Raw genomic sequence first — 10,295 nt, 5'->3', positions numbered from 1 at the left:
TAAACGTATGTATCAAAACAGGGCAAGTTTAGATAGGCAAGCTGTTTATCTCTGTGTGCAAGTGTGTGTGTGTGTGTGTGTGTGTGTGTGTGTGTGTGTGTGTGTGTGTGTGTGTGTGTTTTGAGATAGGATTGGACTTGAATTCTACTTAATCTTTCTGAATCCTGGGATTATGGACCTGTGTAACCACACCTGGTGGCAGTCAGTTTTTAACAGAGATAAAAGGAACGCCTGAGAAATAATTTTTGAATAATTATTTGAAATAATTTTTGAAAATAGATACTAAAGCACAACACAAAATTGTATATCATATAGTTTCAAGTGAATGAGCATCGTGTTTTCTGGTTTCCAGCGTGAGTGTATCTCGATCCACGTGGGGCAGGCAGGCGTCCAGATCGGCAATGCCTGCTGGGAACTGTACTGCCTTGAGCATGGTATTCAGCCTGATGGTCAGATGCCAAGCGACAAAACCATTGGCGGCGGGGATGACTCATTCAACACCTTCTTCAGTGAAACTGGGGCTGGCAAGCATGTGCCCAGAGCAGTGTTTGTGGACCTGGAGCCCACTGTGGTTGGTAGGTGCCTGGGCCCTGTGTGGTGGCTCTCCTGGGAGAGCTGGGGTGTCTCAGGATAGCCCACTGAGGTATGTGCAGAGGAGACACTGTACACCGAATGCTTGTAACTTTGTTGGGTATGTGGTCTATGTATAACCAAAGACTAGGGGACCCTGTGGACATATGTGTACAGAGGAACTGAATGGCCCTTGTCTGAAGGACTCACAGGATGTATGGTCTCTCTCTAGATGAAGTGCGCACGGGAACCTACCGGCAACTTTTCCACCCGGAGCAGCTGATCACTGGGAAGGAAGATGCGGCCAATAATTATGCCAGAGGTCACTATACCATTGGCAAAGAGATTGTTGACCTGGTCCTGGACCGCATCCGAAAACTGGTAAGAGGATTGCAGAGGGGGCTTCATATGGTGGTTGGTTGTCCTGGTCAAGAGGGCCGGTGGTGGTCGGGGCCACTGTACTGGTTAAAGCACCATGACAAATGTATCTTGGGGATAAGGGGTTTGTTTGGTTTACCCTTCCTCAGCACTGTTTATCATTGCAGTTTGTCAGGGCAGGGACCAGGAGGCAGGAGCTGATGCACAGGCCATGAAGGTGCTGCTTACTGCCTTGCTCAGCCTGCTTCCTTGCAGAACTAGGACCACCAGCCCAGGGTCGTCCCACTCACACTGTCCTGGGCCCTCCCCATTAATCACTAATTAAGAAGATGCCTTACAGGCAGATTTCTGAGTTTAAGGCCAGCCTGGTCTACAGAGAGTTCCAGGATAGCCAGGGCTATACAGAGAAACCCTGTCTCGAAAAGCCAAACAAAAACAAAAACAAAAAGAAGATGCCTTACAGGCCTGATCCTATAGAGGCATTTTCTTTAATAAAAGCATCCCTCCTCTCAAACTTCAGCTGGTTTCAAGTTGACATAAAACTATAAGGTGCAGTCGTGAGTCAGGAGTCTGTCATAAGTTTGCCAAAATATCTTACTACAGACTCTGCTGAGATGAAATGCATTCATTGTTGAAGCCTGTATGTATGTATGGTAGTCCATCTGAATTTGCATCAGTCTGTAGAAGTAGAAGTCCTGAATGCAGGGGGTAGAAGTTGGGGTGTGGCCGTGTAGGCCCTGGCTTATCGTCTGGTCTTCCCGCAGGCCGACCTGTGCACGGGCCTGCAGGGCTTCCTCATCTTCCACAGCTTTGGAGGTGGCACGGGATCTGGGTTTGCATCTCTGCTGATGGAGCGGCTTTCAGTGGACTATGGCAAGAAGTCCAAGCTGGAGTTTGCCATCTACCCAGCCCCCCAGGTCTCCACAGCTGTGGTGGAGCCGTACAACTCCATCCTGACCACACACACGACGCTGGAACATTCCGACTGCGCTTTCATGGTGGATAACGAAGCCATCTACGACATCTGCCGCAGGAACCTGGATATCGAGCGCCCCACATACACCAACCTCAATCGTCTGATTGGGCAGATTGTATCATCCATCACAGCCTCCTTGAGGTTCGATGGAGCCCTGAATGTGGACTTAACAGAATTCCAGACCAACCTGGTGCCCTACCCTCGCATCCACTTCCCACTGGCCACCTACGCCCCCGTCATCTCTGCTGAGAAGGCATACCATGAGCAGCTGTCAGTAGCAGAGATCACCAATGCTTGCTTCGAGCCAGCCAATCAGATGGTCAAGTGTGACCCTCGTCATGGCAAATACATGGCCTGCTGCATGTTGTACAGGGGCGATGTGGTTCCCAAAGACGTCAACGCGGCTATTGCTACCATTAAGACCAAGCGCACCATCCAGTTTGTGGATTGGTGCCCAACTGGATTTAAGGTAGGACTGGGTTCTGGGACAGGTCTGTCTGCCATAAGCTACAGACTGCATCGGGGCTGTCGCTTTGGGCAAACCCATGGCCCTTTCTTCTTTCTTGTCAGGCTCCAAAGAGCCTGTAAGCAGTTGCTAGGTAGTGTAACACTTTTCTAAATAACACTGGGAGCCCTTCTTCCTCAAACCAGCAAATACCAAACTTTTTTCTTGGTTTGTTGTTATTGTTGGGGTGGGGTTGGGTTGGTTGGGTGGGTTGGTTGGTTGGTTGGTTGGTTGGTTTTTCAAAACAGGGTTCCCATGTAGCTCTAGCTGTCCTGGAGCTCACTCTGTATACCAGGCTGGCCTTAAACTCAGATATTCCCCTGCCTCTGCTTCCTGAGTGCTAGGATTAAAAGTGTGCACCACTACTGTCAGTGCCCAAACCTTACTTCTTTTTTCTCTTTTTAAAAGATTTGCTTGCTTTTATGAGTGTATGAGTGTATGTGTGTGTGCGCGCGCGCGCGCACACACACACACACACACACACACATTTCTAGTATCTGTAGAGGCCTAAAGAGGGTATTGGATCTCCTGGAACTGAAGTTTCAGACAGTTGGGAGCCACCATGTGGTTGCTGGGAATTGAACCCTGATCCTCTGGGAAAGCAGCCAGCACTCTTAACAGCTGAGCTATCTCTCCAGCCCCCCAAACATAATTTCTTAAACCATCAATCTACCAAACATTATGCAGATGAATTTTTCTCAGGAGACACTGAGAAGGCAAGGACTCAGCGGAGGGCATGTCTGATAGTAGGTTCTGATTTGGAGTGCCGTGCTTTGCCTGGGTTTCCTCCCAGCTGAACCTGCATTTCTGCATTAAAGCTGCTCTACAGGAAGTACAAGTTAGGGGGCTGCCCCTACAGAGTGCCAGCACCAGAGGGACCCTGTTGGTCTCGTTGCTCTAAGTTCCCTTTGTGAGCATCAGTGTGGTTTATCACACCTTTTACAACCATTTTCCGGGGCCACACTAGTTTCCGTATTTAAAAATAAGTTTGCGTTTTGGCTGTACATTTATTAGGGCACAGGCCTCTCTAATTCCAGGACTAGGGTGACTTCAAGATCATTCTTATCCACACTGATGCATTTGCAGCCAGCTCTGGCTTTTAAAATAATTTTTAGAGTCTTTTATTTATATAAAGACCATAGCAAAAAATTAAACTATGGAAGATTGAAAAGCTGAATTCTCTACCCCAAAAGCTGCTTGTCCTTATAAAGCAAGAGGCGATCTTGGCATATTCAAGATATGTTGTGCCTTTTATACAGGTTCTGTTGATTGGCAGGCCAGCAGGGGAGCACGGTATATGTTCCTCCTTAAGCGGGGTGTATTTCTTGACCTGAGGAGGACCCTTGTGTCTGTCCTTCCCTGTCTCCAGCTCCAGTCTGCTGTGCTCTTAGCTCTGCTCACAGCATGTGTTCATCAGGGCATAGAAAGGTTGCCGCCTTAGCATCTTCTTCTTGGCAGAGTTTACTGCTGAATGGGTAGATTTTCTACATGTGAAGATTTCACGTTTTTTTTAACTAAGCATACAGTATATCTTGGATACAGTTCTCGTTTTGGCCCTTGTGAGCTGTGTTGTGTGTATGAAGATCCAGCTTCTTGGTTTCCGGTTTGGCAGTTAGTGGTTTAAGTCCTTTACAGTTTTTTTTTTCTTTTCTTTTCTTTTCTTTTCTTTTCTTTTCTTTTCTTTTCTTTCTCCTCCCCCCTCCCCGCCCCCCAGACAGGGTTTCTCTGTGTAGCCCTGGCTGTCCTGGAACTCACTCTGTAGACCAGGCTGGCCTTGAACTCAGAAATCCACCTGCCTCTGCCTCCCAAGTGCTGGGATCAAAGGTGTGCACCACCACTGCCTTTACAGTTTTTATAAATGCATGGTATGGGCATTTATTTTAAGCAGGGTCCACAGTTCCCGCCTTGTAGTGAATTATCACTTCTGAGGACATTATACCCTTCAGTGTATTTTTTTCCTTTCTCTGGCAGGTGGGTATTAACTACCAGCCTCCCACCGTGGTCCCAGGGGGAGACCTGGCCAAGGTGCAGCGGGCCGTGTGCATGCTGAGCAATACCACCGCCATCGCAGAGGCCTGGGCCCGCCTGGACCACAAATTTGACCTCATGTACGCCAAGCGGGCCTTTGTGCATTGGTACGTGGGAGAAGGCATGGAGGAAGGGGAGTTCTCAGAGGCCCGGGAGGACCTGGCAGCGCTGGAGAAGGATTATGAAGAGGTGGGCGTGGATTCTGTGGAAGCAGAGGCAGAAGAAGGGGAGGAATACTGAGCGCGTGGGTCTGGCTGGCAGCCATCCGTTTCCATCTTCTCCACCATTGACACTAAAGGATATGTTTACTTATTAAAGTTTCTATACTGAGGTGAGGCATTTCTGTCTTGTATGCTGTACTTCCTAACAAAATTCCTTTCTAGATACCTACTTTTTTCCAAATAAATTTCTCTGCAGAAAACAATTGTGTTTTTTCCTAAGAAATGATAAACAGTTCTGTGTGTTCAGTTTTAAATTCTACCTAGGGACATTAGGATAAAGTACTGATTGGCTGGCACAAAGATGGCTTTACCCAGTCTTGGGCTGCTGGGGAGGGGTCCCCTGGTCCTCAGCTGGCCTATAGAAGCTCCGTGTTTCTACTGACTTCCTTAGCTTTCTTCCCCTGCTATCTGTTGCTGTTGGAGGTGACCCAGAACCACCTACCACCGATCACATGGGCCTGTGTTATACTTCAGTCACCCTCTATCAAGTTCCTGGTGCAGAATTGTGTTGAGCACTGGTCTAGGTAGGTTCTTTGAGCAGGAACCGAGTTGTTAGTGATGGGCCTTTCTCAGTCAAGGGCTGCCCAGGGCCTTATCTCAGTGTAGAAGGTTCCACACCATATAAACCCACATCCAGTCGCTCCATCCTCGTCAGCCAATAGTTACGCTTAGGTGTCCAAGTGAGCCACTCACATGAAAGCATGAATCTTCCAGAATGACTGGTGCTTTCTTCAGGTCAAAATGAAGCTCGTGTGAGGGAGGGGTCCAGGTAGCCCTGAGTACAGCTGAAGACCCGACAGCTCCAGGTTTGGGCCGTTCTTTCACATTTTCCTGCTGTTGCTGAGCAAACTGCTTTTCCTTCCTCAGGCCTCAGTTTCCCCTGTACTCAAGCTGGTAGTGCTTATCTGAAAGGACTGCAGGAGGGCCACCTTCCCTCTTTGGTAACAGCACAGATTTGTGCCTCTACAGACTTCCCAAGGAAGAACCCAAGCTGTGGCTCTTGGCTGGCCAGCAGTCAGGGGCCAGGGCTTGTGGGGCCTGCTTCCGGGTACATCCACCCAGCACCTTGAGAGCTGCTTTAAGTAGGGGGGCACGGAAGCAGAGGATGGCAGGCGGCCCCATGCCCTGATGGGGAAGCCCTGGAGCACACAGTAAGAGCCAAGGGTGCTCATCCAGCTTCCCACTGCGCATGTCGCAGGAGAAGCCTTCTAGCTGGGGACAAACTTCAGCATCCAATCTCCGCGTCAGAACCAATTAAGACTGACTTCAGGCACAAAATAGCTCAGATCTGAGGCCTGGAGTTTGAGTCCAATCAGAGCAAGGGAATATGGGAGGGAGCTGGGTGATCTGCCCGGCCTGGCCTTAAACTCTAGGTCCTGCCTCTTCTAAGTGCTGGGAATATAGGTGTGAGCCGCCCTGCCAGTATAAACTGACACTTAAAATCACAAGCGTTGTGGCCCATCCTTACTCATAGCATGGTCCACTCTGGTTTTGCTGCCCTTAGTGAAGGCCCAGCTCTGCCCACCTTTCTGCTTATATGCCACTCAGATGTTCTGCCTTCTGGGCAAACAGTGCACTTTGTCATTGAAGGTTGTGGTGTTTGAATATACCTGACAGGAAGTGCCATTATTAGGTGGTGTGGTCTTGTTGGAGGATGTATGTCACTGTGAGGGTGGGTTTTGAGAGCTTCCTAGCTGCCTGAGGATGCCAGTCTCCTGTTTGCCTTCAGAACAAGATGTAGAACTCTCAGCTCCTCCTGCCCTGCTTCCCTCTGTGATGATAATGGACCAAACCTCAGGACCAGTAAGCCAGTTCCAGTCAAACGTTGGCCTTTATAAGAGTTGCTCTGGTCATGGTGTCTCTTCACAGCAATGGAAACCCTAACCAAGACAGAAGTATTATCCAGGATGAATGAGCAGGGGAGCCCCTGAAGGGCCGGGGACTCAGTGGGCACCCAGTCAGCATCCACTTCTGCCCTTCCCTAGCCACAGCACCACTTGATTCCCTGGAGCCATGCTGTGGAGCTGTGACAGAGGGACTGCCCTGTCCACACACCATCTGTCATCCGTCATCCAAAATGACCTAGAATGTTGTTCTCTGGCCTCACGGAGCTTGGCCCTGCCTTTTCTTTCCCTCATTCATGCCTTTTTCACCTTAATGAAAACTAGGAGTTGTTTTGTTTTAAAGAACTGTGTTTGAATTAAATACCTGTTTCCTAAGTTTTAAACTACAGAAATAAAGTGATAATTTTGATGACTAAAATATCACAAGGTTAATATGAGGTTTAGTTAAGAAAGTAATAGAGGGGGCTAGTGAGATAGCTCAGCGGTTAAGAGCACTGACTGCTCTTCCAAAGGTCCTGAGTTCAAATGCCAGCAACCACATGGTGGCTCACAACCATCCATAATGAGATCCAATGTCCTCTTCTGGTGTGTCTAAAGACAGCTACAGCGTATTTACACATAATAATAAATAAATCTTTAAAAAAAGAAAAAGCAAGTAATAGAGTTGAATGTGGAGAGATTAGGGTTTCCATGGTGACTGCTGTGTGTCCCTTTCACATCCATTCTCCTCTACAAAAAGGGTTGTTACAGACCGAATCAGAAAAATTACCAAGAAAATTCAGTCAGCTGTGAAAAATAAATAGGGCAGTGGCGTTCATAAACAAATGAAAAACTGCTGATTTATAAGTAGGGAGGCAGCGCCTGTCTTAAGGAGGGTAAGAGGCTGAAAGCAATTAGAGCAAAAATGGGGCCCTCGTGGGGAGAGCCGGGACTGAGAGGGCTGGAGACTGATTCGTCCCGCCCGTATGAGGTGGAGGAGGACGGAGGGAGGGGAGGACCAAAAAGGGCAGAGGGCTGGTGTGAGAACAACTCCGGAGGAAACGGGGTGGAAGAGCGACACAGAGATGCCTGGGAACCAGTTGGAAAGGAACAGAGTCCTTCTGACAACACAGCCCTGGCAGAACCAGGCTCCTCTGGAGCCGCAGCACCTAACCTAGCTACAGGAGCTGAGGGAGGACACTTCTCGGGACCCCACAGCAGCTGCCTTTCCCTATTAATATCCAAAATGTCAGTCTTTCCTTTACAACTTGGTGTTGAGATCCACATAGCTTAACAAAGTAGCTCAGGTGAAGATGAGTCCCAATAAATACTTTGATAATTTAGGAAATGATACTTTTCCTGGAGCCTGACAGGTGAACTCTTAAGACAAGAACAACGTGTCCACCCACGTTGTGGATCAGTAATTGGTGGACATGGTTAATAGGGAGAATGTGCAGGAGCCACTTTATGGGATATTAAAATGATATGATTTGCCTAGCTGCTTGCGGTTGAATAGTTTTGTTTGCAAAAAAAAATCTTTAGGACACATGTAATACAGTAAGCTTGCAGAAATTCAGACTGTCGCCGCTCTCCCCGCTGAAGAGGTTCCCAGATTCTGAGCACAGCCTGAGCTAACAGAACTGTGACATTGCAGAGTATTCCAGGTCTTCTGTTCCACACACACCTGAGCTCATTACTTTTTCTGATGCTGCTGCAAAACACTTAACCCCATTTCAGGAAGGAAGGAGTTATGCAGGCTCAGTCGCAGCGACAGGCCACCGCTGGAGGCATCCTGGCCAGGGCAGGTGTCTGGCCTCTCCACCTCCACAGCCCATGAGCAGAGAGGGGGACTGCTGTGCTCAGCCCATTTGCTTTTCTGAAAATTAATTTTTAAAGACTTATTTTTAGAGGGCTGATGAGATGACTCAGCGGTTAAGAGCACTGGCTGCTCTTCCAAAGGTCCTGAGTTCAATTTCCAGCAACCACATGGTGGCTCACAACCAGGGGATCTGATGCCCTCTTCTGTCCTGCGGATGTATATGCAGTGGAGCACTCAAATTAGATAAATAAAATTTTAAAAGATTTATTTTTAATTGTATGTATGTGGGTATGTGCATACACCACACACACACACACACACGCGCGCGCGCGTGTGTGTGTGTGTGTGTGTGTGTGTGTGTGTGTGCCAAGGAGGCCAGGAGGCATCGGAGCTCCTGGAGTTCAAGGTACAGGTAAGCGGCTTGCGGTGAGCAGTGGGGATCAAACCCAGGTCTCCTGAGGGGGCAGTGCATTCGCCTGATGGCTGAACCATCTCTGCAGCCTCTCACTCTCCTTTTTATTCAGTCAGGCACCCCAGCCTGTAGTGATACTGTCCACACTTAAGGCGGGTCTTTGCATCTCCGTTAAACACATCTAGAGATCCCTCACAGCCATGCTCAGAGCTCTGCCTTCCATGGTGACTCCAGGATCCTTCAAGCTGACAACATTGCCCAACACAACACCTCTGATAGAAAAGTTCCCTGAAACACATCCGTCAGCATCAGCTAGAGAAAGGGAGGTCATTGTCATCAAAGTGTCCTTTGCTAAGGGTCCCTCCAAGACTTTGGTGCCAGGTTTAAATCAGTGTGATTCATTCCCAGCATGAGAATTATTTTATCATCAACAAAAGCACAAACTAGGAAATCCAGTGACAAAAGGAATGTCACTTGAGAACGCAGTTCTTCGGAATGTAATCACGATGTTGCTGTCATCGTCATTTAGCTAACAGTCTTAATTAGGCCAGGCTCCAATATGAGTCCATTTCAGAGGCTGGAGCGATGGCTCCTCCGCTCAGAGCACTGGTTGCTCTTCCAGAGGACCCGGCTCCGATTCTCAGCATCCACACGGCGCCCAGGAAGCCAGAGCTCCGGTTCCAGGGGACCTGATGCCTTCCTCCAGCTCCCTCCAACTTCCTCCGGCATATGTGGCATATACATCCATATATATATAAACAAAATATGTAACAACACACACACAAACACGCACGCACGCACACACGCATGCACACCATTATCTATTTTTTTTGTTTTGAGAGAAGGTCCGGCTGTGGGACAGTTAGCCCTGACTGTCCTGGAATTCACTATGTGGACCAGGATGGCCTCAGACTCAGAGATCTGCCTGCCTCTTGCTTCCTGAGTGACAGCTTTAAATGCACCACCATGCCTAGCAACATTAAATACATCTTTTTAAATGTACTTAGATTTATCTATTTTTTAATTTATAAAAATGTATTTATATATTAAAATATATAAATATATCATATTTATATTGTTATATAATATGTAGAAATATATAGATATTTCTCAGTGTTAATGAATATAAAAGTAATATAAAGAAACACCGAGGTGTCTTTAATTCATCAATACTTGTATTTTTGTACTACTTTTCTATAAGACTTCACGTTTTACCAGAAAAGGATAAATTCCGCCTATTTGCCCATCCTAGCCGCATGTCATTTAATAGAATAGCAAAGGGGTAGCATGTGCCTCAGCTGGCGGAATGGCTGTCTAGAACTCACGAGAGTTCTAGATCCCAACGCTACATAAGCCAAGTGTGGTGGCGAACACCCGTGATCCCAGAGCTCAGAAGGTCCAGTTCAAGTCATCCTCGGCTTTACAGGAAACGTGAGGCCAGTCTAGACTAGATACCCTATCAAAAATAAAAAAATAAATAAATAAAAATGAGGTTCTATAGACCTCCAATCATTACAGGTTATGCTGTTACCATCCAGAACTTGGCAGTAAGACACTATTGCT

General features: G+C 47.7%; 1 protein-coding gene across 2 annotated transcripts; it reads left to right on the top strand.

Moving 5' to 3' along the window:
• The first annotated feature begins 406 nt into the window (after positions 1-406).
• On the top strand, positions 407-4,697 carry LOC127679220 (tubulin alpha-3 chain). 2 transcript variants are annotated; one of them, XM_052174907.1, is made up of 4 exons: positions 407-575; positions 803-951; positions 1,713-2,393; positions 4,401-4,697. In XM_052174907.1, the coding sequence occupies exons 1-4, from the start codon at positions 455-457 to the stop codon at positions 4,695-4,697; spliced, it is 1,248 nt and encodes a 415-aa protein (XP_052030867.1). In that variant the 5' UTR covers positions 407-454. The 2 variants fall into 2 exon arrangements, with proteins under 2 accessions (XP_052030867.1, XP_052030866.1); XM_052174906.1 differs by having other exon boundaries at positions 427-575; positions 803-918.
• Positions 4,698-10,295: the final 5,598 nt, after the last annotated feature.

Source organism: Apodemus sylvaticus, chromosome 2 (genome assembly GCF_947179515.1).
Source record: "Apodemus sylvaticus chromosome 2, mApoSyl1.1, whole genome shotgun sequence".
Taxonomy (NCBI): Eukaryota; Metazoa; Chordata; class Mammalia; order Rodentia; family Muridae; genus Apodemus; species Apodemus sylvaticus.
This window is presented reverse-complemented; position numbering and strand designations above follow the sequence as displayed.